At 49.9% G+C, this 27,537-nt stretch overlaps 1 protein-coding gene across 2 annotated transcripts in view; it reads right to left on the reverse strand.

Annotated features, from left to right (window-relative positions):
• The window catches only part of LOC140385316 (regulator of G-protein signaling 22-like), a 689,200-nt gene that overhangs the window by 447,257 nt on the left and 214,406 nt on the right, over nucleotides 1–27,537 (reverse strand). For both annotated transcript variants that reach the window (XM_072467373.1, XM_072467374.1), the window contains exon 7: nucleotides 22,532–22,685. In XM_072467373.1, the coding sequence (XP_072323474.1) occupies nucleotides 22,532–22,685 (154 nt within the window). The remainder of the gene's footprint in view (nucleotides 1–22,531; nucleotides 22,686–27,537) is intronic.

Raw genomic sequence — 27,537 nt, forward strand, 5'->3', positions numbered from 1 at the left:
TGTGTTTGCTTTTTGGAGTTTGGTGTTTGGGGTTGAGTTTCCCCCCCCCCCCCCAAAAAAAAAATCCAATTAATTAAGTAAATTAATTAACTAGTTAAGGGAATTTGGTGCTCATCTTAAGGAGGTGCAGAGAAGCAGACCTGTGAGGGAGCCTCGGGAGCAATTACATCACAGCCAGCAGGTAAGTGATTGGCTTGTAACTGGTAAGTGATTTCTCTCTCTTTGACTTTCTCTTAGCTGTGTAGTGTAGTTCAAATTTAACTTCAGGTTTAAGTCATGGCAGGAGAGCTCAGTGTCATGCTCCTCTTGTGAGATGTGGCAAGTCAGGGACCCTTCTGGTGTCCCTGACTCCTTCATCTGCAAGAAGTGTGTCCAACTGCAGCTCCTGTTAGACCGCTTGACGGCTCTGGAGCTGCGGATGGACTCACTTTGGAGCATCCACGATGCTGAGGAAGTTGTGGATAGCATGTTCAGTGAGTTGGTCACACCGCAGATTAAAATTACTGAGGCAGATAGGGAATGGGTGACCAACAGACAGAGGAAGAGTAGGAAGGCAGTGCAGGGATCCCCTGCGGTCATCTCCCTCCAAAACAGATTTACCGTTTTGGAAACTGTTGGGGGACATGGCTCACCAGGGGAAGGTGGCAGCAGCCAGGTTCATGGCACCGTGGCTGGCTCTGCTGCACAGAAGGGCGGGAAAAAGAGTGGCAGAGCTATAGTGATAGGGGATTCAATTGTAAGGGGAATAGACAGGCGTTTCTGTGGACGCAAACGAGAATCCAGGTTGGTATGTTGCCTCCCTGGTGCAAGGGTCAAGGATGTCTCGGAGCGGCTGCAGGGCATACTGGAGGGGGAGGGTGAACAGCCAGCTGTCGTGGTGCATATAGGCACCAACGATATAGGTAAAAAACGGGATGAGGTCCTACAAGCTGAATTTAGGGAGTTAGGAGTTAAACTAAAAAGTAGGACCTCAAAGGTAGTAATCTCAGGATTGCTACCAGTGCCACGTGATAGTCAGAGTAGGAATGACAGGATAGCTAGGATGAATACGTGGCTTGACAGATGGTGCAAGAGGGAGGGTTTCAAATTCCTGGGACATTGGGACCGGTTCTGGGGGAGGTGGGACCTGTACAAATCGGACGGTCTGCATCTGGGTGGGACCGGAACCAATGTTCTCGGGGGTGTGTTTGCTAGTGCAGTTGGGGAGGGTTTAAACTAATGCGGCAGGGGGATGGGAACCGATGTAGGAAGTCAGTGGGGACAGAAACAAAAGGCAGGAAGGGAGAGTGTGTAAAGCATGACCAGAGAAAGCAGGGCAGAGAGCAAGGAAGGTCTACATTAAACTGCATTTATTTCAATGCAAGGGGCCTGACGGGCAAAGCGGATGAACTCAGGGCACGGACGGGCACATGGGACTGGGATATTATAGCTATGACTGAAACATGGCTAAGGGAGGGGCAGGACTGGCAGCTCAATGTTCCGGGGTACAGATGCTATAGAAAGGATAGAACAGGAGGTAAGAGAGGAGGGGGAGTGGCGTTTTTGATTAGGGAGAACATCACGGCAGTACTTAGAGGGGATATATCCGAGGGTTCGCCCATTGAGTCTATATGGGTGGAACTGAAAAATAAGAAGGGAGAGATCACCTTGGTAGGACTGTACTACAGGCCCCCAAATAGTCAGCGGGAAATTGAGGAGCAAATATGTAAGGAGATTACAGATAGCTGCAAGAATAATAGGGTGGTAGTAGTAGGGGACTTTAACTTTCCCAACATTGACTGGGACAGCCATAGCATTAGGGGCTTGGATGGAAGGAAATTTGTTGAGTGTATTCAGGAGGAATTTCTCATTCAGTATGTGGATGGACCGACTAGAGAGGGGGCAAAACTTGACCTCGTCTTGGGAAATAAGGAAGGGCAAGTGACAGAAGTGTTAGTGAGGGATCACTTTGGGACAAGTGACCATAACTCCATTAGTTTTAAGATAGCTATGGAGAATGATAGGTCTGGCCCAAGAGTTAAAATTCTTAATTGGGGCAAGGCCAATTTTGATGGTATTAGACAGGAACTTTCAGAGGTAGATTGGGGGAGACTGTTGGCAGGCAAAGGGACGGCTGGTAAATGGGAGGCTTTTAAAAATTTGTTAACCAGGGTGCAGGGTAAGCACATTCCCTTTAGAGTGAAGGGCAAGGCTGGTAGAAGTAGGGAACCCTGGATGACTCGAGATAGAGAGACTCTGGTCAAAAAGAAGAAGGAGGCATATGACGTACATAAGCAACTGCGATCAAGTGGATCCCTTGAAGAGTATAGAGATTGTCGAAATAGAGTTAAGAGGGAAATCAGGAGGGCAAAAAGGGGACATGAAATTGCTTTGGCAAATAATGCAAGGGAGAATCCAATGAGATTCTACAGATACATAAAGGGGAAAAGAGTAACTAGGGACAGAGTAGGGCCTCTTAAGGATCAACAAGGACATCTATGTGCAGAGCCGCAAGAGTTGGGTGAGATCCTGAATGAATATTTCTCATCGGTATTCACGGTGGAGAAAGGCATGGATGTTAGGAAACTAAGGGAAATAAATAGTGATGTCTTGAGAAGTGTGCATATTACAGAGGAGGATGTGCTGGAAGTCTTAAAGCGCATCAAGGTAGATAAATCCCCGGGACCTGATGAAATGTATCCCAGGATGTTGTGGGAGGCTAGGGAGGAAATTGTGGGTCCCCTAACAGAGATATTTGAATCATCGGCAGCCACAGGTGAGGTGCCTGAAGATTGGAGAGTGGTGAATGTTGTGCCCTTGTTTAAGAAGGGCAGCAGGGAAAAGCCTGGGAACTACAGACTGGTGAGCCTAACGTCTATAGTAGGTAAGTTGCTAGAAGGTATTCTTTGTGCGTGGAAAATCATGTCTCACAAATTTGAAGGTATTCAGAGAGACAGGATCTACAAGCATTTAGAGAGGCAAGGACTGATTCGGGGCAGTCAGCATGGCTTTGTGCGTGGAAAATCATGTCTCACAAATTTGATTGAGTTTTTTGAGGGGGTGACCAAGAAGGTAGATGAGAGCAGTGCAGTAGACGTTGTCTACATGGACTTTAGCAAAGCCTTTGACAAGGTACCGCATGGTAGGTTGTTGCAGAAGGTTAAAGCTCACGGGATCCAAGGTGAGGTTGCCAATTGGATTCAAAATTGGCTGGACGACAGAAGACAGAGGGTGGTTGTAGAGGGTTGTTTTTCAAACTGGAGGCCTGTGACCAGTGGTGTGCCTCAGGGATCGGTGCTGGGTCCACTGTTATTTGTGATTTATATTAATGATTTGGATGAGAATTTAGGACGCATGGTTAGTAAGTTTGCAGATGACACCAAGATTGGTGGCACAGTGCATCGTGAAGGTTATCTAGGATTGCAACGGGATCTTGATCAATTAGGCCAGTGGGCCGACGAATGGCAGATGGAGTTTAATTTAGATAAATGTGAGGTGATGCATTTTGGCAGATCGAATCAGGCCAGGACCTACTCAGTTAATGGTATGGTGTTGGGGAGAGTTATAGAACAAAGAGATCTAGGAGTACAGGTTCATAGCTCCTTGAAGGTGGAGTCGCAGGTGGACAGGGTGGTGAAGAAGGCATTCGGCATGCTTGGTTTCATTGGTCAGAACATTGAATACAGGAGTTGGGACGTCTTGTTGAAGTTGTACAAGACATTGGTACGGCCAAACTTGGAATATTGTGTGCAGTTCTGGTCACCCTATTATAGAAAGGATATTATTAAACTGGAAAGAGTGCAGAAAAGATTTACTAGGATGTTGCCGGGACTTGATGGTTTGAGTTATAAGGAGAGGCTGGATAGACTGGGACTTTTTTCCCTGGAGCGTAGGAGGCTTAGGGGTGATCTTATAGAGGTCTATAAAATAATGAGGGGCATAGATAAGGTAGATAGTCAACATCTTTTCCCAAAGGTAGGGGAGTCTAAAACTAGAGGGCATAGGTTTAAGGTGAGAGGGGAGAGATTCAGAAGGGCCCAGAGGGGCAATTTCTTCACTCAGAGGGTAGTGAGTGTCTGGAATGGGCTGCCAGAGGTAGTAGTAGAGGCGGGTACAATTGTGTCTTTTAAAAAACATTTAGATAGTTACATGGGTAAGATGGGTACAGAGGGTTATGGGCCAAGTGCGGGCAACTGGGACTAGCTTAATGGTAAAAACTGGGCGGCATGGACTGGTTGGGCCGAAGGGCTTGTTTCCATGCTGTAAACTTCTATGATTCTATGATTCACCCACGTGTTAACTTCCCTTATTCTTGCCTCCCTATGCCAATTTGCACATTGCTCGGGCAGTAATCCGGAGATTATGACCCTTGAGGACCTGTTTTTTAAAATTTGAATCCTAGCTCTTTATAATCTCTAAACAGGTCCTCTTTTCTAGACTTGCCCATGTTGTTGGTACCGACATGGACCACAACAACTGGATCCTCCCCCTCCCTCATCCTTTCAAGCCGGTCAGATGTCCCGCACCCTAGCACCGGGCAGGCAACATACCATGCAGGACTCTTTATCCTGCTCACAAAGGATACTATCTATCCCCCTGATAATAGAATCCCCTACAACGACAACTTGCCTATTTACTCCCTCCCCTTGAATGGCCTGCTGAACCATGGTGCCTTGGTCAGCTGACTCGTCCTTCCGGCAGCCCTGTTCGCCAACCTCACAAGGAGCAAGTGCCTCATACCTGTTGGACATGGTCAAGGGCTGAGGCTCCTGAGTTCCTGACTGCTGGTTCCCTTTACCTGCCTGATTTGCAGTCACACCCTGCTGTCCCTGCCCACTGGCAGGATTTAAACTACTTACTCTGACAGGTGTGACTGTCTCCTGAAACACAATGTCCAGGTAAGTCTCCCCCTCCCGGATGTGCCTCAGTGTTTGAAGCTCAGACTCCAGCTCATCAACTCTGAGCCGGAGCTCTTCGAGCAGCCAACGCTTACTGCAGATGTGGTCGCTGCAGCTCGCAATGGGATCTGTCAGCTCCCACATCAAGCAGCTCAAGCTGACCAGCCATCACTAATTAATTAATTAGTTTAATTTAAGTTTACGAGTTTAGCTGTGTTTTTAAATTTGGGGCAGATTTGCTATCAACCAATCAGATCACAGCTTCCCTCTGACGTCACTTTTGGGAAAAAAACTGTAAAACAGGAAGTTACCGTTAGGTTTTTATACCCACACGAGACTGCTCCTCCTCCTCTGAACGGCTCCCAAAATTAGGGCCGAATAAAGAGAGAGAACAAAACAGTCGGGAAAAAGCAGCTTCTCCCACTCTTCACCGAATTACCTCACTGCACCAAATTACCAAATTCTCGCTCTGTCTATGTCTCTCTCAGTCAGGCTGTGTCTCCTTGACCAGCGCAATGCTTACTAAGTGCGCTTTCTGTCTGTCTTTTATACAGACTTTAGGATGACTCACACTAAAACTTCAAAGAGAAGAATACAATGTGTACCTTTGTGCCCCTTAACAGCCCTCAGGTGACTGCCAGATAACTGCCTCTCAGCAATTAGGTTGGGGGCAGCTTCAGCCAATCAGACACTAATCTACACAGCACTTTTAACTGAAAAACAGCACAATTAGATTAACCACTTACCTTTCCTGGTTACCTCACTGCACCAAATTACCAAATTCTCACTCTGTCTGTGTCTCACTCACTCAGGCTGTGTATCCTTGACCAGCGCAATGCTTACTAATGTGCGCTTTCTGTCTGTCTTTTATACAGACTTTAGGATGACTCACACTAAAACTTCAAAGAGAAGAATACAATGTGTACCTTTGTGCCCCTTAACAGGCCTCAGGTGACTGCCAGATAACTGCCTCTCAGCAATTAGGGTGGGGGCAGCTTCAGCCAATCAGACACTAATCTATACTGCACTTTCCAGCTGCAACATGACTTGCCAACTTTTATACTGAGGGCGCGAGCCGATGAAGGCAAGCATGCCGTACGTATTTAAACTTGCTCCCAGGTTCCAGCGGCCTTCATTTCCGGGAGCGGGAGAGAGAAAGGCAGCCAGAGTGAAGATTGGGATTCAGGTAGGTGTTTAAACTTGCCCCCAGGTTCCAGCGGCCTTCATTTTTTGGAGCGGGATTGAAAGAGGGAGCCGGAGAGCAGAGAGTGCAGCTTGGGATTCGGGTAAGAGTTTAAACTTGCCCCCAGGTTCCAGCGGCCTTCATTTCCGGGAGCGGGAGAGAGAGAAGGAGCCGGAGTGCAGCGAGTGCAGCTTGGGAATCAGGTAGGTGCTTATGTGTTTGATTTTTACCTCTATTTAAGTTGGGCGGTTGCTAAACCAGAGACACTACACTTGTACGCTTGTAGTATCTCCCACCCTTCCACCTCCTCTAACCTAAGGGGGTGAGTGAATATCAGATAAGCTCTCTCTTTTCTTTTTCTTTTATCCGCAAGTTATAGCTTCAGATCTTCGGCGGGAGCACTGGCCAGGGGTCTGTCGGGAAGGTAAGTTGACACTTTAAATACTTAACTTGCAGGAAAAGCGGCCTTCAGATTTTCGGCGGGAGCAGGGGCCAGGGGTCTGTCGGGAAGGTAAGTAGCTGGGAGAAATTTAACTCTTCCTGGGTTGGTAAGTATTGTGATTGGTAAGTAAAATCATTATTCCTTTCACCTATTCATTATTTGATAATATATTTGTAATCAGTTAAGGTAAAGTGTAAAAATGGCAGGAGATCCCAGACCCGTGTTATGCTCCTCGTGCTCAATGTGGGAGTTCAGAGACGCGGCTGATGCCCCTGACTCCTTCATGTGGGGGAAGTGTGTCCAGCTGCAGCTGCGGTTAGACCGCATGACGGCTCTGGAGCTGCGGATGGACTCACTTTGGAGCATCCGCGATGCTGAGGAGGTCGTGGATGGCACGTTCAGTGAGTTGGTCACACCGCAGATTAGGGTTGGTGAGGGAGACAGGGAAAGGGTGACCAAAAGGCAGAGAAAGAGCAGGAAGGCAGTGCAGGAGTCCCCTGCAGTTATCTCCCTCCAAAACAGGTATACCGTTTTGGATACTGTTGGGGGAGATAACTCACCAGGGGAAGGCAGTAGTAGCCAGGCTCATGGCACCGTAGCTGGCTCTGCTGCACAGAAGGGCGGGAAAAAAACTGGCAGGGCTATAGTCATAGGGGATTCAATCGTAAGGGGAGTAGACGGACGTTTCTGTGGTCGTAAACGAGACTCCCGAATTCTATGTTGCCTCCCGGGTGCACGGGTCAGGGATGTCCCAGATACGCTGCAGGACATACAGAAGGGGGAGGTGAACAGCCAGTTGTCGTGGTGCATATAGGCACCAACGATATAGGTATAAAACGGGATGAGGTCCTACAATCAGAATTTAGGGAGTTAGGAGATAAGTTTAAAAAGTAGGACCTCAAAGGTAGTAATCTCAGGATTGCTACCAGTGCCACGAGGCAGTAAGAGTAGAAATTCAGGAATAGTCAGAATGAATACGTGGCTTGAGAGATGGTGCAGGAGGGAGGGGTTCAGATTTTTGGGTAATTGGAACCGGTTCTGGGGGCGGTGGGACCATTACAAATCGAATGGTCTACATCTGGGCAGGACTGGAACCAATGTCCGAGGGGGTGCTTTTGCTAACACTGTTGGGGAGGTTTTAAACTAATGTGGCAGGGGGATGGGAACCAGATTAGGAAGTTAGAGGTCAGTAAAGAGGCAGCAACTAAAGCCAGTAAGGTGCTAGATAATAAACTCAACGTGACAAAGGGGAGGAGTAGACAGGGAAGAGATGATGAACGCAAAGGGACAGGTGGTCTGAGGTGCATTCATTTCAATGCGCGAAGTGTAGCAGGTAAGACAGATGAACTTAGGGCTTGGATTAGTACCTGGGAATATGATGTTATTGGGATTACTGAGACTTGGTTGAGGGAAGGGCAAGACTGGCAACTAAATATCCCAGGGTATAGATGCTTCAGGAGGGATGGAGAGGGAGGTAAAAGGGGTGGAGGAGACTTCCGGTGACGGCGGGCGGGAGGCAGCCGCACAATGGAGAGCTCCCGCTCGGGAACGGCATTTTCGGGGCTTTAAGCCCGGTCCCAGGGTCCACGGAGGCGGCAGAAGCAGGGAGAAGGCACGGAGGGGGCACTGTGAAGACACAGGAGGGAAAAAAACCCAAAGAGAAATGTTGAGGGCGAGCAGAAAAACAGCCGAAAAAAAACCAGCTGGAGGTCCGTCGGGGAGTGGAAAGGTCACCGCGGGGTCACCAGGAAAAATGGGAGGCTGGAGCACCAGGGAAGGTGAAGAAATAACCAAGGTGATGGCTGCGGAATTTGAAAAGCAGTTGGCGCAGATTGCGAAATGCATTGAGACGGTGAGGAAGGAGATGAGGGAGGTTTTGAGTGTGCTGGTGGAGGAGGCGGTTTCCCCGGTGAGGACGGAGGTGGCGAGCGCAGTGGCGGAGGTGCGAGAGCAAGGGGAGGTGCTGAAGGAAGTGAAGGAGACATTATTGCAGCACGGTGATCAACTTGCCTCGATGGGGAGATGCGGCAGGTGATGGATACTAACAAGGATCTGCGAGGAAAAATGGAAGACCTGGAAAATAGATCCAGGCGACAGAACTTGAGGATTGTGGGGCTGCCCGAAGGAGTTGAAGGACCGAAGCCGACTGAGTATTTTACCGCGATGCTGGCAAAACTATTGGGGGAGGGGGAGGACCCCTCCCGATATGAACTGGAACGGGCTCATCGGTCGTGGAGGCCTGTACCAAAGGCGAGTGAGCCGCCAAGGGCAGTGACTCTGTGCTTCCGTAGGTACAGGGTGAAGGAGAAGGTCCTGAGCTGGGCCAAGCAGAAGCGGGTGGTGCAGTGGGCTGGAGCTGGTATACGTGTATACCAGGACTTTACGGTGGAGCTGGCAAGGAGGCGGGCTGCCTTCAACCGGGAGAAGAGGGCACTGTACATTAGCAAGGTGCGGTGCGGCATTGTATATCCAGCGAAGCTGAGGGTGACTTACAAGCTCAGGGACTTTTATTTTGGAACGGCGGAAGCAGCGGAGGAGTTTGCGAAAGCAGAAGGACTGTGGCAGAACTGACAAATTGAGGAATGGCCATGTGCCGACGTAACCTCATGACTGTATGTTCTTCTTTTTTGTATCACTGCGCGCGGGTGGAGAGATTAAAGGAGCCAAGGTGGTACATATTTGGACAAGGGAAGGGACGGGACTTTCACTCAAAATGAGAGTTCTTTGGGGTGTAGGTGGATATGCCGGGTTTGTGGGCTAAAAGGGGATCTTTGGGCTTTCCTGGGGCCGGGCAAGTGGGAAAGGGACCCGGGCGGGGGCCTCCTCGCTGGCCGGTTTGTGCCGGCCAGTGAACGGGAGTGAGGTAGGGGGAGGGGCTGCGGCCATCGGAGCCTGGCAGAACAGGGTCCGAGTGGTCTAGCCGGGGTGGAAAGTTGGGAGGGGGGGGGGGGGGGAAGGAACCAAGGGTGGGGGAGGAGTTTTACAAGAGGCAGTGGACGGGAGGAGCTGGAGACCTGGGGTTGGGGTGGGGGGGTGGGGGCTGTGTAAGATTAAGGGTGACTACGGGTAATCCCTGATTCCCTTTTGTCATTTGTTTATGTAAACATGCGGGTTGAGGTTTGGGGGTTGGTGGGTAGATGGGATCGTTGTTATTATGGGGACTGACATATCTTGCTGATTATTGTTTATTGTTGATGGATGTAAATGTGGGAGAAAATGTGAAAATGGAGAATTTAAAAAATTTTAAAAAAGGGGGTGGAGGAGTTGCATTACTGGTCAGAGATGATATCACAGCTATGATTAAGGAGGGATTGATGGAGGATTCGAGCACTGAGGCAATATGGGAAGAGCTAAGAAATAGGAAGGGTGCAGTCACATTGTTGGGACTTTACTACAGGCCTCCCAAAAGCGAGCGTGAAGTAGAGGTACAAATATGTCGACAGATTATAGAAAAATGTAGGAGCAATAGGGTGGTCGTGATGGGAGATTTTAACTTCCCCAGGTTTGAATGGGACACATGTAGTGTTGGAGGTGTAGATGGAGCAGAATTTGTAAGGAGCATCCAGGAGAGTGTTTTAGAGCAGTATGTAAATAGTCCAACTCGGGAAGGGGTCATACTGGACCTACCTGGTATTGGGGAATGATCCCGGCCAGGTGGTTGAAGTTTCAGTCGGTGATTACTTTGGGAATAGCGATCACAATTCCGTAAGTTTTAGAATACTCCTGAGTAAAGACCTGTCGATTTCAGCGGGAGCGGAGCAGGTTAGTCAATTTCAGCAGGAGCAGTGCGCAAGTGATTGCTGGGAGGTAAGTTTCTCCTTTAACAACACTTGTCTTTGCAGGAGCAGGCCAGTCGATTTCAGCGGGAGCGGAGCAGGTTAGTCAATTTCAGCGGGAGCAGTGCGCAAGTGATTGCTGGGAGGTACGTTTCTCCTTTAAAAACACTTGTCTTTGCAGGAGCTGGCCAGTCGATTTCAGCGGGAGCGGTGCGTTAGTGATTTCTGGGAGACCTTCACAGGAGCAGGCTAGTCAATTTCAGCGGTAAACACTTACCTGGTCCCGTTTTCGGTCCCTCTTTGCTGTTTTTTTTTTTAAATTTTAGTGTTTAAGGCGGGAACAGGAAGTTCGACCCGCGGACCTCTGGGAAGACCCTCACCAATAAATTCTGGTGGAGAGGAAACCCGAGACATTACACGTGTAGTGTCTCCCACCCGCCCTCCTCCTCTAACCTAATAATAAAACCCATTGGTGTGAGGTAAGTACCATATTTTTTATTATTATTTGTTTTTAAATTTAATATAGTTGTTAGCCAGATCTTGGTAGAAAGTTAGAGGGATGGCAGGGAAGGGAGTGCAATGTTCCTCCTGCAGGATGTTTGAGGTGAGGGATGCCGTTAGTGTCCCTGCTGATTTTACCTGCAGGAAGTGCTGCCATCTCCAGCTCCTCCAAGACCGAGTTAGGGAACTGGAGCTGGAGTTGGAAGAACTTCGGATCATTCGCGAGGCAGAGGGGGTCATAGATAGCAGCTTCAGGGAATTAGTTACACCAAAGATTGGAGATAGATGGGTAACTGTAAGAGGGACTGGGAAGAAGCAGTCAGTGCAGGGATCCCCTGCGGTCGTTCCTGACACAATATGTTGACAGGCCAACAAGAGGCGAGGCCACGTTGGATTTGGTTTTGGGTAATGAACCAGGCCAGGTGTTGGATTTGGAGGTAGGAGAGCACTTTGGGGACAGTGACTACAATTCGGTGACGTTTACGTTAATGATGGAAAGGGATAAGTATACACCGCAGGGCAAGAGTTATAGCTGGGGGAAGAGCAATTATGATGCCATTAGACGTGACTTGGGGGGGATAAGGTGGAGAAGTAGGCTGCAAGTGTTGGGCACACTGGATAAGTGGAGCTTGTTCAAGGATCAGCTACTGCGTGTTCTTGATAAGTATGTACCGGTCAGGCAGGGAGGAAGGCGTCGAGCGAGGGGACCGTGGTTTACCAAAGAAGTGGAATCTCTTGTTAAGAGGAAGAAGGAGGCCTATGTGAAGATGAGGTGTGAAGTTTCAGTTGGGGCGATGGAGAGTTACAAGGTGGCGAGGAAGGATCTAAAGAGAGAGCTAAGACGAGCAAGGAGGGGACATGAGAAGTATTTGGCAGGAAGGATCAAGGAAAACCCAAAAGCTTTCTATAAGTATGTCAGGAATAAGCGAATGACTAGGGAAAGAGTAGGACCAGTCAAGGACAGGGATGGGAAGTTGTGTGTGGAGTCTGAAGAGATAGGCGAGATACTAAATGAATATTTTTCATCAGTATTCACTCAGGAAAAAGATAATGTTGTGGAGGAGAATGCTGAGACCCAGGCTAATAGAATAGATGGCATTGAGGTACGTAGGGAAGAGGTGTTGGCAATTCTGGACAGGCTGAAAATAGATAAGTCCACGGGTCCTGATGGGATTTATCCTAGGATTCTCTGGGAGGCCAGGGAAGAGATTGCTGGACCTTTGGCTTTGATTTTTATGTCATCATTGGCTACAGGAATAGTGCCAGAGGACTGGAGGATAGCAAATGTGGTCCCTTTGTTCAAAAAGGGGAGCAGAGACAACCCCGGCAACTATAGACCGCTGAGCCTCACGTCTGTAGTGGGTAAAGTCTTGGAGGGGATTATAAGAGACAAGATTTATAATCATCTAGATAGGAATAATATGATCAGGGATAGTCAGCATGGCTTTGTGAAGGGTAGGTCATGCCTCACAAACCTTATCAAGTTCTTTGAAAAGGTGACTGAACAGGTAGACGAGGGTAGAGCAGTTGATGTGGTGTATATGGATTTCAGCAAAGCGTTTGATAAGGTTCCCCATGGTAGGCTATAGCAGAAAATACAGAGGCTGGGGATTGAGGGTGATTTAGAGATGTGGATCGGAAATTGGCTAGCTGAAAGAAGACAGAGGGTGGTGGTTGATGGGAAATGTTCAGAATGGAGTTCAGTTACAAGTGGAGTACCACAAGGATCTGTTCTGGGGCCGTTGCTGTTTGTCATTTTTATCAATGACCCAGAGGAAGGCACAGAAGGGTGGGTGAGTAAATTTGCAGACGATACTAAAGTCGGTGGTGTTGTCGATAGTGTGGAAGGATGTAGCAGGTTACAGAGGGACATAGATAAGCTGCAGAGCTGGGCTGAGATGTGGCAAATGGAGTTTAATGTAGAGAAGTGTGAGGTGATTCACTTTGGAAGGAATAACAGGAATGCGGAATATTTGGCTAATGGTAAAGTTCTTGGAAGTGTGGATGAGCAGAGGGATCTCGGTGTCCATGTACATAGATCCCTGAAAGTTGCCACCCAGGTTGATAGGGTTGTGAAGAAGGCCTTCAAGTGTTGGCCTTTATTGGTAGAGGGATTGAGGTTCCGGAGTCAGGAGGTCATGTTGCAGCTGTACAGAACTCTGGTACGGCCGCATTTGGAGTATTGCGTACAGTTCTGGTCACCGCATTATAGGAAGGACGTGGAGGCTTTGGAGCGGGTGCAGAGGAGATTTACCAGGATGTTGCCTGGTATGGAGGGAAAATCTTATGAGGAAAGGCTTGGGGTTGTTTTCATTGGCGAGAAGAAGGTTAAGAGGAGACTTAATAGAGGCGTACAAAATGATCAGGGGGTTAGATAGGGTGGACAGTGAGAGCCTTCTCCCGCGGATGGAAATGGCTGGCACGAGGGGACATAGCTTTAAACTGAGGGGTAATAGATATAGGACAGAGGTCAGAGGTAGGTTCTTTACGCAAAGAGTGACGCCGTGGAATGCCCTACCTGCTACAGTAGTGAACTCGCCAACATTGAGGGCATTTAAAAGTTTATTGGATAAACATATGGATGATAATGGCATAGTGTAGGTTAGATGGCTTTTGTTTCGGTGCAACATCGTGGGCCGAAGGCCTGTACTGCGCTGTATCGTTCTATGTTCTATGTTTACACAGAAGTTGGTGGGTGTGTGGAATGCGCTGCCAGCAGAAGTGGTGGAGTCAAAGTCATTAGGGACATTTGAGCAACTCTTGGACAGGCACATGAACAGCAGTAAATTGAAGGGGTGTAGGTTATGTTGATCTTGGATAAGGATAAATGGTCAGCACAACATTGTGGGCTGAAGGGCCTGTACTGTGCTGTACTGTTATATATTCTATGATACGAAAATTGGTGGGTTGGTGACTAGTGAGGAGGATAGCCTTCGATTACAGGCAGATATAGACAGGCTAGTCAGATGGGCTGATCAGTGGCAAATGAAATTCAATCGGATAAGGACAAACAAAGCAAAGGAATACATGGTAAATGGCAAGACCCTGGGAACCACAGAGGATCAGAAGTTGTACATGTGCACCGGTCCCTTCAGGTAACCGAGCAGGTTGATAAGAGGGCACATGGTATACTTGTCTTTATTAGCTGAGACATAGTGTTTAAGAGCAGGGAGGTTATGTTGCAATTGTATAAAATGTTGGTTTGGTCACAGCTAGAACACTGTGCAGTTTTGGAATCCACATTACCGGAGGGATGTGATAGCACTGGAAACTAGAAGCAAGGGAAACAATCTCAAACTAAAGGGACAATCCTTTAAAACCGAGATGAGAAGGCATTTCTTCAGCCAGAGGGTGGTGAATCTGTGGAAGCCAAATCACTGAGTGTCTTTACGACAGAGATAGATAGGGTCTTGATTAATAAGGGGATCAGGGGTTTTCATAGATTTCATAGAATTTACAGTGCAGAAGGAAGCCATTCGGCCCATCGAGTCTGCACCGGCTCTTAGAAAGAGCAACCTACCCAAGGTCCACACCTCCACCCTATCCCAATACCCCAGCAACCCCACCCAACACTATGGGCAATTTTGGACACTAAGGGCAATTTAGCATGGCCAATCCACCTAACCTGCACATCTTTGGACTGTGGGAGGAAACCGGAGCACCCGGAGGAAACCCACGCACACACGGGGAGGATGTGCAGACTCCTCACAGACAGTGACCCAAGCCGGAATCGAACCTGGGACCCTGGAGCTGTGAAGCAATTGTGCTATCCACAATGCTACCGTGCTGCCGTTTTGGGAAGAAGGCAGGAGAATGGGGATGAGAAAAATATCAAAAGCCATGATTGAATGGCGGAGCAGCCTTGATGGGTTGAGTTGCCTAATTATGCTCCTATGTCTTATGGTTTTATGGGTGCAGAGGAGATTTACCAAGATGTTGCCTGGGCTGGATACTTTTTAATTATGAAGAGAGTTTGGATAGACTTAAGATTGTTTTTTTGGAGCAGAGGAGACCGACAGGGAGGTGGGGGTGGGGGGGGCATGATTGAGATGCATAACATTGAGGGGCATAGATAGAGTAGACAGGAATAAATCTTTCCCCATGATCGAGGAGTCAATGACCAGGGAGCATAGATTTAAGGTAAGGGGCAGGAGTTTAATGGGCTGATCACTGGCTGACTGCTCAAAGCGGGCGTAGAACTTGTTCAGATCATCGGGTAGGAATGCTCCAGCCCCAGATATTCCACCTGGACTTGCTTTATCGCCTGTGATCTTGTGTAGGCCCTCCCATAGTCGTTGTGGGTTAGTGTCATTGGCCTGGGACTCTAGTTTGATGCGGTATTGTCTTTTTGCATCCCTGATGGCTTTCCGTACGTCGTACCTGGATTTCTTATATAGTTCAGGGTCATCAGGCTTGAACACCTCCGTCTCCGCGGAACTTCAGCAGGGAGTGAACCTTTTAGTTGAGCCAAGGTTTCCGATTGGGGAATACCCGTATTGTCTTCTTTGGTACACCGTCCTCGATGCACTTACTGATGAAGTCTGTGACGATGGTTGCGTACTCGTCCAGATTAGCTGCCATGGCCATGAATATGGACCAGTCCACAGTCTCCAAGCCATCGCGGAGAATGTCCTCAGATTCCTCGGACCAGCACTGCACGGTTTTCTTGACTGGCTCAGCACGTTTGAGTTGCTGTTTGTAAACCGTTAGTAGGAATACCGACTTGTGGTCCGATTTGCCAAAGTGAGGTCGGGGAATGGAGCGGTAAGCTCCTTTGATGCTCGTGTAGCAGTGGTCCAGGGTGTTTGCATCTCTGGTGGAGCAGGAGGTATGTTGATAGAGTTTGGGTAGGACCTGTCGGAGGTTGGAGTGGTTGAAGTCTCCAGCCACAATTGTCAGGGCTTCGGGGTGATTTGTTTCTTGGTTGTTGTTGGTGGAATGTAGTTCGTCACGTGCTTTCTTCACTTCCGCCTGGGGTGGGATGTAGACTGCTGTGATGAGTACAGAGGTGAATTCACGTGGGAGGTAGAAGGGGCGACACTTCACAGTTGGGTATTCTAGGTTTGGGGAGCAATAGCACGCTAGGTACACCACATCCGAGCACCAGGAGGTGTTGATCAGGAGGCAAACACACCCACCTTTCGACTTGCCTGAGGCCTTCGTGCGATCCATTCGGTGGATTGAAAAACCTTCGGGTTGGATGGCACAATCTGGTGTGGCTGGAGTGAGCCATGTCTCTGTGAAGCAGAGCACACAGCAGTTTCTCACTTCCCTCTGGAAGGTAAGTCTAGCGTTGAGGTCATCCAGCTTGTTCTCAATCGCTTGGACATTCGCCAGGAGTACGCTGGGGAGAGGAGTCTTGAAGGTGCATAATTTAAGTTTCACCTTCAGGCCGAGCGTTTTCCCCGCTTCCTTGGTCGGCGGCTGCTCTCGGCTGGCAGGGCTGGCTTTGCGTAAGGTAGGTGATTTCGTTCGGGGGGGTCATGGATGATGGTGGCGGTGTCAGTGTCACTGGAGGGGGTTGTGGGTGGGCCAGTCTGGTCTCGTGGGACGATGAGGTTGGGTTCACCTTCCAGTGGGGACGGGTGAGTACCTGTCGCTCCAGGGTTGACTCGGGCAATCCCGCTTCACTGGCGAGGCCCTGCGCCCTCGCGGTCTAGTTACGCTGACGTTGGCCTTGGTGGGGGTCTGGAAAGGGCCCGTCCTTTACCTATTCTTCCTCCAGGTGCTTCAAATGAAATGAAATGAACATCGCTTATTGTCACAAGTAGGCTTCAAATGAAGTTACTGTGAAAAGCCACTAGTCGCCACATTCCGGCACCTGTTCGGGGAGGCTGGTTCAGGATGATGGACAGGCTGAACACCAGTTGGTTGGGACAGATCACGTGGTCGGAGTCTGGAGGGAGCGGCCAGTTGGTCAGACTCCGGTGTGGGCCTAGTCAGACCTACACCGGGGAAAGGAAGCAGCAGTTAAACAGGTTATGCTGGGGCCTTGGGTGTTCGCTGGGCGGGAGGGCTCTGTTCCAGGGTCGGTCGCTGTTCAGTGGGGGCACCGGTCTGCGGGCTGTCGCTGCTCGGGGGCGCTTGGGTCCGGGGCCTGTCACTGCTCGGGCGATCGCTGCTCGGGGGGGCTCGCGTCCGGGGTCGGTCACTGCTCGGGTCCGGGGCCTGTCACTGCTCGGGGGGACTCTGGTCCGGGGCCGGTCGCTGCTCGGGCGGTCGCTGCTCGGGGGCGGGGGGGGGTCGGGTGCGGGGCTGGTCGCTGCTCGGGTCCGGGGCCTGTCGCTGGGCAGGCAGTCGCTGCTCGGGGGCGGGGGGGGGGGGGGGGTGGGGGAGCTTGGGTGCAGGGCCAATCGCTGGGCAGGCGGTCGCTGCTCTGGGGGACCCGGGTCCGGGGCCGGTCGCTGCTCGGGCGGTCGCTGCACCGGGGGGGGGGGGGGGGGGGGTCGCTGCTCGGGTCCGGGGCCTGTCGCTGGGCAGGCGGTCGCTGCTCGGGGGGGGGGGGGGGGGGGGGGGGGGTCAGCTTGGGTGCAGGGCCAATCGCTGGGCAGGCGGTCGCTGCTTTGGCGGTTGCTGCTCAGGGGGGGCTCAGGTGCGGGGCCTGTCGCTGGGCAGGCGGTCGCTGCTCAGGGGGACTCTGCTTCGGGGGCCGGTCGCTGGGCGGGCGGTCGCTAATCAGGAGGGCTCCAGTCTGGGGCCGGTCGCTGCTCGGGGGGCTTCGGTCTGGGGTCGGTCGCTGGCCGCGCGGACGCTGCAGAGGGGGTGCTCGAGCCTGTGCCCGGTGGGAGAATCGCCGGGGTTGGGCGTGAGAATCCCACAACACCGCTCCAACGCCGGGCCACCGATTCCCCGGCCGCCGGAGAATTGGCAGCAATCGCGCTCGCGCGGCGTCGCGGTGCCGGATCGGCCCCCAGAGCAATTCTCAGAGTGCCCGCCAAGTTCCACCGGCAGGGCTCCACTATGTTGTGCGGGGCCCGACGCAGAGACAGCAACCACACGCACATGCCGGCGCAGAGACGGCCGTCGCGCGTATGCGCGGAACCGCGCCATCAGTCACGGGCATGCACGGACCCCAGCTCCGGCGCCGTTCTAGTCCCCTGAAATCCGGAGAATAACTGGCCCAGGAAGCCCATTGACGCTGGCGTACGCTGCTCGGAGAATCCCGTCGCTTGTGTTCTGCGCCAGCTCTTCGAATCCCCAAATACGGGAAGCCGTTTACCTTGTTTGTCCATGAGAAAGAAGGCTACATGATAGGAATACTGGTGCAAGAACATGGGAATCAGCAGAGACCTATTGGATACTATTCGGGAAAACTGGATGCAGTGGCCCTCAGATGGGGAAGTTAAGTTGCCCAAGAGCAGCAGAAGCCATGTGTCAGGCTATAATGGCCAATGCGGGTCTAGTCCTGGACCAAAAGCTAATGTCAGACACCCCCATGCTTTACTCATTCTGCCTTGTATGAACAGAGTGACTGCAGCCAAATGGACAAGGTGGACAGCGATCCTGGAAGCCCCCAATCTCCACATTGTCCAGGCTAGCCCAGATAGCCCATCATCTATGCTCCTGCTTCCCGAGGAGCAAGACAGGGGAGGAGAGGGGCATGACTGCAAGGAGACTTTGAACTAAATGTAGGAATTGCACTTGGTGGCAGAGGAACCATTGCACAACTCAGACCTGGTCCTATTTACAGAAGACTCCTCCTTTATTGACAATGGCATCTGAAAAGCAGGATGGGTGGTTACAAGCCTACATGAGATTGTTGCAAAGGCTTGTCTGCCCTCAGGGCCGTCAGCCCAACAGGCTGAGTTACGGGTCCTGGCAGAGGCATGCCAGGTAACAAAAGGACAGGCGGCTAACGCCTATACAGATTCAAGGTACAGCTTTGGGGTTGCTCACAACTTTGGCCAGTTATCGCAGAGAAGATTTCTCACTGATGCCAGTACACTTATCAGAAATGGGAAGGAGGTATGAGACTTACTAGAGGCCATACACTTATCCCACGAAGTGTCCATCTTGAAGCATAAGGCCCATACAAAGGAAAATACCACAGAAGCACAAGGAAAGACTCTAGCCGACAAGGCAGCCAAGAGGCCACCTCACAATGTGCTTCTCCAGAGGAACCAGCACAAACATGCAGACTGGGAGCAATCAGTCTCACTGAAGACGTACAGACAATACAAGGCGACTGCTCTCGAGAGGAAAAGTGGACATGGATTGAGGCAGGAATGAAGCTATGTGATGGAGGTATCTGGAGACAAAGGAGGTACCAACAAGCCAGTCGCGCCACAAGCACTGATGTCCCATTTAGCCCATTCATGGGGGCACTTGATCCCGCAACAAATGGCAGCACGCTTCCAGAAAAGCTGGTGGAGTCGTGGATTCGAGAAACATGCCCAGTTGATAGCAGACAGCTGTGTAGTCTGATAGGTCCAGGATTATTATTCTATCATGGTAATGCCCCAACTAAAGTCCCCTGTCCCTGCCGGACCATTCCAGCATTTGCAGGTCGATTGTCACCCTTCCTCCATCTTACGGATACACCAACGCTCTTGTGGTAATCGACAGGTTCACATGGTGGGTGGAGCCATTCCAACAAGAATCATAGAATTTACAGTGCAGAAGGAGGCCATTTGGCCCATCGACTCTGCACCGGTCCCCGGAAAGGGTAGCCCACTCAAACCCATATTTCCAACCTATCCCCGTAACCCCACCTAAACTTTTAGATACTAAGGGCAATTTAGCATGGCCAAGCTATCTAGCCTGCACATCTTTGGACTGCGGGAGGAAACCAAGGAACCCGGAGGAAAAACACAGAGAAAAGGGGGGAAAAGTGCAAATTACACCGAGGCAGTCACCCGAAGCCACAATTGAACCTGGGTCCCTGGAGCTGTGAGGCAGCAGTGCTAACTACTATGCCACCGTGTCGCCCCAAAGGGCCACAGCCAAGGTCCTATGTGAGGATTACATTTGCCGATGGGGAGGTCCTAGCCAGCATTGACTCTGACCAGGGAACCCACTTTACAAGTATTGTCTGCCAAGAAGTCTGTAGATTACTAAACATTACCTGAGACTTACGTTGGCCTCATCACCCACAATCATCATTGCAAGTGGAACGAATGAACAGAACTCTGAACAATGACTTGCCAAACATCATCAGGAAGGAATGCCTTGCCCCAGGCACTACCAATAGATGGGCAACTCCTAATAGATCTGGGCAGCACGGTAGCAAGCACAGTTGCTTCACAGCTCCAGGGTCCCAGGTTCGATTCACAGCTTGGGTCACTGTCTGCACAGAAACGTGCAAAGTCTGCACGTTCTCCCCGTGTCTGCGTGGGTTTCCTCCGGGTGCTCCAGTTTCCTTCCACAGTCCAAAGATGTGCAGGTTAGGTGGATTGGCCATGATAAATTGCCCTTAGTTTCCAAATAAAAAGGTTAGGTGGGGTTACTGAGTTATGGGATTATGGGGATAGGGTGGAGGCATGAGCTTAAGTGGGGTTCTCTTCTCAAGGGCTGGCGCAGCCTCGATGGGCCGAATGGCCTCCTTCTGCACTGTAAATTCTATGATAATTCTATGAACTACAGGCCTAAGTCTATTTGAAATCATAACAGGGAGACCAGTGTCTATGCCAGGAACCACTGATTTGCGAAAGGTCAATAGTGAGAATCTAACAAATGCTACTAGTTCTGCTACTCAACAGGCATTGGCGGCCTGAGAAGACCCACCAGGAGGACATGACATTGTCCCTGGAGTTTGGGTTCAAGTGAAGAAAGTACATAAAGAACCTCTGGATGCTAAGTGAGAAGGAGCCCATCAAGTGCTACTGACCACCCAGGCAGCTGTTAAAGCCCAGGGGAAGAAAGCTTGGATTCACGCATCTCGCGTTAAGCAAGCACACAGTGACTAAAATTCCTATCTTTTAAAAGACAATCTTATTTGCCAACATGTCTAACCATATTGTTGTATCCGTTGCTTGCTTTTTCAGTTTTTGCAAGCTTATTAAGTGTTGCGTTAAACAATTAACCAAAGCCCCTGCTAAGGTATACCTCTCAAGACTACCCGTCATCCTCTTTTGCCCAATAACCTTGCTTCCTATAGTTAAAGGATTGTAACGGTTTATCGGCATGCACGTTACTGTTGAAGGCTGTTCTGAAACAAAGGTACTATCAAAGACATCTGTGAATATGTTCCTCTGTGATATTTTCTGCTTGCTTGTATTGATTCATTCTTTTTTTTTAATTTTAGAAGTATCAAAGGGGGGATTGTGGGGAAATATTAAAACCAAGTTTTGAAAATATTGTAACTGTGGGATGAAATACAAGCTTGTATTGTTCTGAGTCAAGGTCAGATTATACATTTGCAATATGGCGATGATCAAAGTTAAATGTTACACCAGCCTTTTCGGATTCAGAGGCAGTAAGTTAGACACCAACGTAAAGTCATAATTCAAAATTTATACGCCAATTTAGGGTGCAGAGACGGGGGGGCGATACCAGAAAGTGCAGGTACAAAGCTCTTGGTGCACGTGGTGCCCTCTCTCTTTGTTCATTTTCCACTGTTTTCTTCCTTTTGCCCCGCTGGACTTTTATTTCTCTTGTTTGCATTTGAAAGTGTACTAACCAAGTTTTGCAATAAATTCAATCTCAAACTACCACCAGACCCCGTCTCTTGTTAAAAAATAAGAGATCCTACAGTCATTTATATCTACTGTTTGTCAGGTAAAGGCATGTAATGCATTTTGGCATGTAAGCCGATTTTTGTCACATAACGTTTTTTAACATCTGGTTTTTTTTCTTTTAATTTTAACCATTAATATATTCACCTACTTTACTGTGGATAGTCTCTGTCCCATTATATTGAAGCTAGAATCATACAAACTATTTGGTTTACATCTTCTCAAACACTGCACTGAAGTTGATCATATTAATTCCCATATAGTGTCATTAGTTCACTAATTCTGGCTCATCACTCACTACTAAAACAATGTACGACTTCATAGCTACTACTAGGGAACCAATACACAATTCCCGGTAACATCTTAAATCCTTTTCTATTTATTAATTTCTGGGGGTAGGGGCTGCACTCAGGGGTGAGAGAGAAGTCAAGAGGTTTGGGGGTGTTTAGTCAGAGGCTAGTGAGGACAGTCGTAGGACCCCTACGACTGTCCTCACTAACCTCTTGTGCGGGACCCCCGCACGGTTCAAAAGATTGAAGGTGTAATTAGGGTGGCAGGAGGGTAGCCAGGGGGATCCTGTGGAGTGGCAGTTTGATGGGGTAATCACATCGGGTCAGGAGTGGGGGAGATGTCAGTGCTATAGTTACCTCGACATTCAAAATGATTTTAAGTCTTCTTAGTTTTTCTGGGCAACTATTACTGTAAGACAGTAGGATCCATCTGAAGTTTGCACTTTAAATTAGATGGTTCCCATTTTCAGGGCAATTGCCCAACAGCAGTTTGAACTTTCTCGGCAACTATTATGCAAACCTTCCTTACCTGTGGATCTCCAGGCGGGCATGGATTCAGGTTCTCTGCATTCCTCCTTGGGGTAGCCCCAGGTAGGGCACCATGGGGAAAGGAAGTTATGGGTCATGTTGCACACTATAATTGGATTACAGTGATTCAGCAAATACATTACTAAAACATGCAATTCATGTTTCACTAAATTGCCAGGAAAATTACATCATTCACCATTTTGAATGCCAATCATAAATTCTGCATAAGAATATATGAAAATATAGTCAGAAATTTCTTACCAGATGTGACACTTTCTGAAGACTGCATAGATATCATAGATGGTTCGGTAGGTGCATTAATGTTGAATGTAGGTCTGCGATCAGATTGGATGACAATTAATGGAATGCTGCCTTTTGCCTCTGTGAACAACGCTTCAGTTTGGGTAATGGAAGCCTATCAAAGCAAGTTTGTTACTGATGACAACTATTTAGAACATAATCAAATGCATGTTCGTTATTCATTGTACATTCAGTTAACAACGTATGAACTCATCTAAAGTAACAGCAGGAACTGAACAGAACAATGAACATTTTATCAGGATCCTTATCTTTTTTACTACTTGTGAAATCTTAAATCTTTTGCACTTTACTTCACGTCAACCCTCATTTAGGAGATTTTGTATTTTCCTAATCATTCCTTTTTTTCAGACGTCTTCTTGAACGTCCAGAAAAAAAATCTTAACTATTTTTTCTAAGTCATTAATTCTGGGACAGGCATAAGGTCCTTTAGGCAAGAATATTGCCATCAATGTAAAATGATAAATTTATCCAGATAGAACATAGAAAAATACAGCACAGAACAGGCCCTTCGGCCCACGATGTTGTGCCAAACCTTTGTCTTAGATTAATCATGGATGGACTTCCGGGTGCGGCGATGACCAGCTAAGTCGCACGTTTCGGCAGCTCCCGGTGGAACGGACTTTTGGGCTCTTGGTAGCAGCCCCAACGGCAATTTTGACGGCTAAAAACACTGTGCGGTAAACCAGAAGGGAATTCCCCCTGGACACGGATGGAAAAAGGAGAGGAAAGTGGCCGGATTGCAGCGGATCCTTTGGAACAGCGGCAAGGAAGGCAAGCAAAAACCAAGATGGCGTCGGAAGGTGGCAGTTTCACATGGGGCCCTGAACAACAAGAGTTCTTGAAATGCTGCGTGGAAGAGATAAAAAAGGAAATGAAGAAAGAGCTGTTGGCCCCGATACTACAGGCGATCGAAGGGCTAAAGGAGGAACAAAAGACCCAGGAGCGGGAGTTTCGGGTCGTGAAGGCGAAGGCAGCCGAGAATGAGGACGATATACAGGGCCTGGTGGTGAAGACGGAGATACAGGAGGCACATCAGAAACGATGTATGGAAAGGTTGGAGGCACTGGAAAACAACGCAAGGAGGAACAACTTGAGGATTCTTGGTCTTCCTGAAGGTGTGGAGGGAGCGGACGTCGGGGCATATGTGAGCATGATGCTGCATTCGTTAATGGGAGCGGAGGCCCCGGCGGGTCCGTTGGAGGTGGAGGGAGCATACCGAGTGATGGCGCGAGGACCGAGAGCAGGAGAAATTCGCAGAGCCATAGTGGTGAGATTCCTCCGTTTTAAGGATCGAGAAATGGTCCTTAGATGGGCGAAGAAAACTCGGAGCAGTAAATGGGAGAACGCGGTGATCCGCGTTTATCAAGACTGGAGTGCGGAGGTGGCGAGAAGGAGGGCGAGCTTTAATCGGGCCAAGGCGGTGCTTCATAAAAAGATAAAATTCGGAATGCTGCAACCGGCAAGACTGTGGGTCACATATCGAGGGAGGCACCACTACTTTGAGACGGCGGATGAAGCGTGGACTTTTATTGTGGAAGAAAAACTGAATGAGTGGGTTATTAAAAAGAACGTTTGGACAAAGTGGTGGAGCGAATGTGGGGGGCGAAGAGGGGTTTTATGTTCTAATCCTGCGGTGTGGTAACTTTTCTCTCTCCCACAGGTGGGGATGGGGGGAGGTGGGGAGGGAGAGGAGATGGGGCGTTGGCCATGGGGGGCGGGGCCAAGGGAGAAGCGCGGGCTTGGCTCCCGCGCTATGATAATTATGGCGGGAATAGAGAAGCAGGAAGGAGGGGGCGTCGCACGGTGCGAGCCGTGGTCACGGGGGGAAGCCGAGGTCAGCCAGAGTTTGCTGACTTCTGGGAGCAACATGGGGGGAGTAATTACGCTAGCGGGGGGTCTAGCGGGGGGGGTGGGAGGGGGGAATTACTGGGTTGCTGCTGCTGGGGAAAGGGGGGAGCGGGTACGGGAGAGGATGGGCGGGGGGGCACCGCCTGGGGGAGATACAGCTGCGTGGGAACTGGGTGAGAAGCTGGAAAAAGGTGATGGCTAATCGACAAGGGGGGGGGGGGGGTGGGAAGCCCCCCAACTCGGCTGATCACGTGGAACGTGAGAGGGCTGAACGGGCCGATAAAGAGGGCACGGGTACTCGCACACCTTGAGAAACTTAAAGCAGATGTGGTTATGTTACAGGAAACGCACCTGAAACTGATAGACCAGGTTAGGCTGCGCAAAGGATGGGTGGGGCAGGTGTTCCATTCGGGGCTAGATGCGAAAAACAGGGGGGGTGGCTATATTAGTGGGGAAGCGGGTAATGTTCGAGGCAAAGACTATAGTGGCGGATAACGGGGGCAGATACGTGATGGTGAGTGGCAAACTACAGGGAGAGACGGTGGTTTTGGTAAACGTATATGCCCCGAACTGGGATGATGCCAATTTTATGAGGCGGATGCTAGGACGCATTCCGGACCTAGAGACGGGAAAGCTGATAATGGGGGGAGACTTTAATACGGTGTTGGAACCAGGGCTGGATAGGTCGAAGTCCAGGACTGGAAGGAGGCCGGCAGCAGCCAAGGTGCTTAAAGATTTTATGGAGCAGATGGGAGGTGTAGACCCGTGGAGATTTAGTAGACCTAGGAGTAAGGAGTTCTCGTTTTTCTCCTATGTCCATAAAGTCTACTCGCGCATAGACTTTTTTGTGCTGGGTAGGGCATTGATCCCGAAGGTGAGGGGAACGGAGTATACGGCTAGAGCCATTTCGGATCACGCCCCACACTGGGTGGACTTGGAGATAGGGGAGGAAACAGGAGGGCGCCCACCCTGGAGAATGGACATGGGGCTAATGGCGGATGAGGGGGTGTGTCTAAGGGTGAGGGGGTGCATTGAAAAGTACTTGGAACTCAATGATAATGGGGAGGTCCAGGTGGGAGTGGTCTGGGAGGCGTTGAAGGCGGTGGTTAGGGGGGAGCTGATATCAATAAGGGCACATAAAGGGAAGCAGGAGAGTAAGGAACGGGAGCGGTTGCTGCAAGAACTTTTGAGGGTGGACAGACAATATGCGGAAGCACCGGAGGAGGGATTGTACAGGGAAAGGCAAAGGCTGCATGTGGAATTTGACTTGCTGACTACAGGCACTGCAGAGGCACAATGGAGGAAGGCACAGGGTGTACAGTACGAATATGGGGAGAAGGCGAGCAGGTTGCTGGCACACCAATTGAGGAAAAGGGGAGCAGCGAGGGAAATAGGGGGAGTGAGGGACGAGGAAGGAGAGATGGAGCGGGGAGCGGAGAGAGTGAATGGAGTGTTCAAGACATTTTATAAAAAATTATATGAAGCTCAACCCCCGGATGGGAGGGAGAGAATGATGGACTTTTTGGATCGGCTGGAAATTCCCAAGGTGAATGAGCAGGAAAGGGTGGGACTGGGAGCACAGATCGAGGTAGAAGAAGTGGTAAAAGGAATTAGGAGCATGCAGACGGGAAAGGCCCCGGGACCGGATGGATTCCCAGTCGAATTCTATAGGAAATTTTTGGACTTGCTCGCCCCGGTACTGACGAGGACCTTTAATGAGGCAAAGGAAAGGGGACAACTGCCCCGACTATGTCTGAAGCAACGATATCGCTTCTCTTAAAGAAGGAAAAGGACCCGCTACAATGCGGGTCCTACAGACCAATTTCCCTCCTAAATGTAGATGCCAAGGTCCTGGCCAAGGTAATGGCAATGAGAATAGAGGAATGTGTCCCGGGGGTGGTCCACGAGGACCAAACTGGGTTTGTGAAGGGGAGACAGCTGAACACGAATATACGGAGGTTGTTAGGGGTAATGATGATGGCCCCACCAGAGGGAGAAACAGAGATAGTAGTGGCGATGGATGCCGAGAAAGCATTTGATAGAGTGGAATGGGATTATTTGTGGGAGGTGTTGAGGAGATTTGGTTTTGGAGAGGGGTATGTTAGATGGGTGCAGCTATTGTATAGGGCCCCAGTGGCGAGCGTGGTCACGAATGGACGGGGATCGGCATATTTTCGGCTCCATAGAGGGACAAGGCAGGGATGCCCTCTGTCCCCATTATTGTTTGCACTGGCGATTGAGCCCCTGGCGATAGCGTTGAGGGGTTCCAAGAAGTGGAGGGGAGTACTTAGGGGAGGAGAAGAACACCGGGTATCTTTGTATGCGGACGATTTGCTACTATATGTGGCGGATCCGGCGGAGGGGATGCCAGAAATAATGCGGATACTTGGGGAGTTTGGGGATTTTTCAGGGTATAAATTGAACATGGGGAAAAGTGAGTTGTTTGTGGTGCATCCAGGGGAGCAGAGTAGAGAAATAGAGGACCCACCGTTGAGGAAGGTAACAAGAGACTTTCGTTACCTGGGGATCCAGATAGCTAAGAATTGGGGCACATTGCACAGGTTAAATTTAACGCGGTTGGTGGAACAGATGGAGGAAGATTTCAAGAGATGGGATATGGTAGCCCTGTCAATGGCAGGGAGGGTGCAGGCGGTTAAGATGGTGGTCCTCCCGAGATTCCTCTTTGTGTTTCAGTGCCTCCCGGTGGTGATCATGAAGGCTTTTTTTTTTTTTTAAAAGGATTGAAAAGAGCATTATGGGTTTTGTCTGGGCCGGGAAGACCCCGAGAGTGAGGAAGGGATTCTTACAGCGTAGCAGGGATAGGGGGGGGGCTGGCACTACCGAGCCTAAGTGAGTATTATTGGGCCGCTAATATTTCAATGGTGAGTAAGTGGATGGGAGAGGAGGAGGGAGCGGCGTGGAAGAGATTAGAGAGGGCGTCCTGTAGGGGGACTAGCCTACAGGCTATGGTGACAGCCCCATTGCCGTTCTCACCGAGGAACTACACCACAAGCCCGGTGGTGGTAGCTACACTGAAGATTTGGGGACAGTGGAGACGGCATAGGGGAAAGACTGGAGCCTTGGGGGGGTCCCCGATA

This window comes from Scyliorhinus torazame, chromosome 11, assembly GCF_047496885.1.
Source record: "Scyliorhinus torazame isolate Kashiwa2021f chromosome 11, sScyTor2.1, whole genome shotgun sequence".
Classification (NCBI taxonomy): domain Eukaryota; kingdom Metazoa; phylum Chordata; class Chondrichthyes; order Carcharhiniformes; family Scyliorhinidae; genus Scyliorhinus; species Scyliorhinus torazame.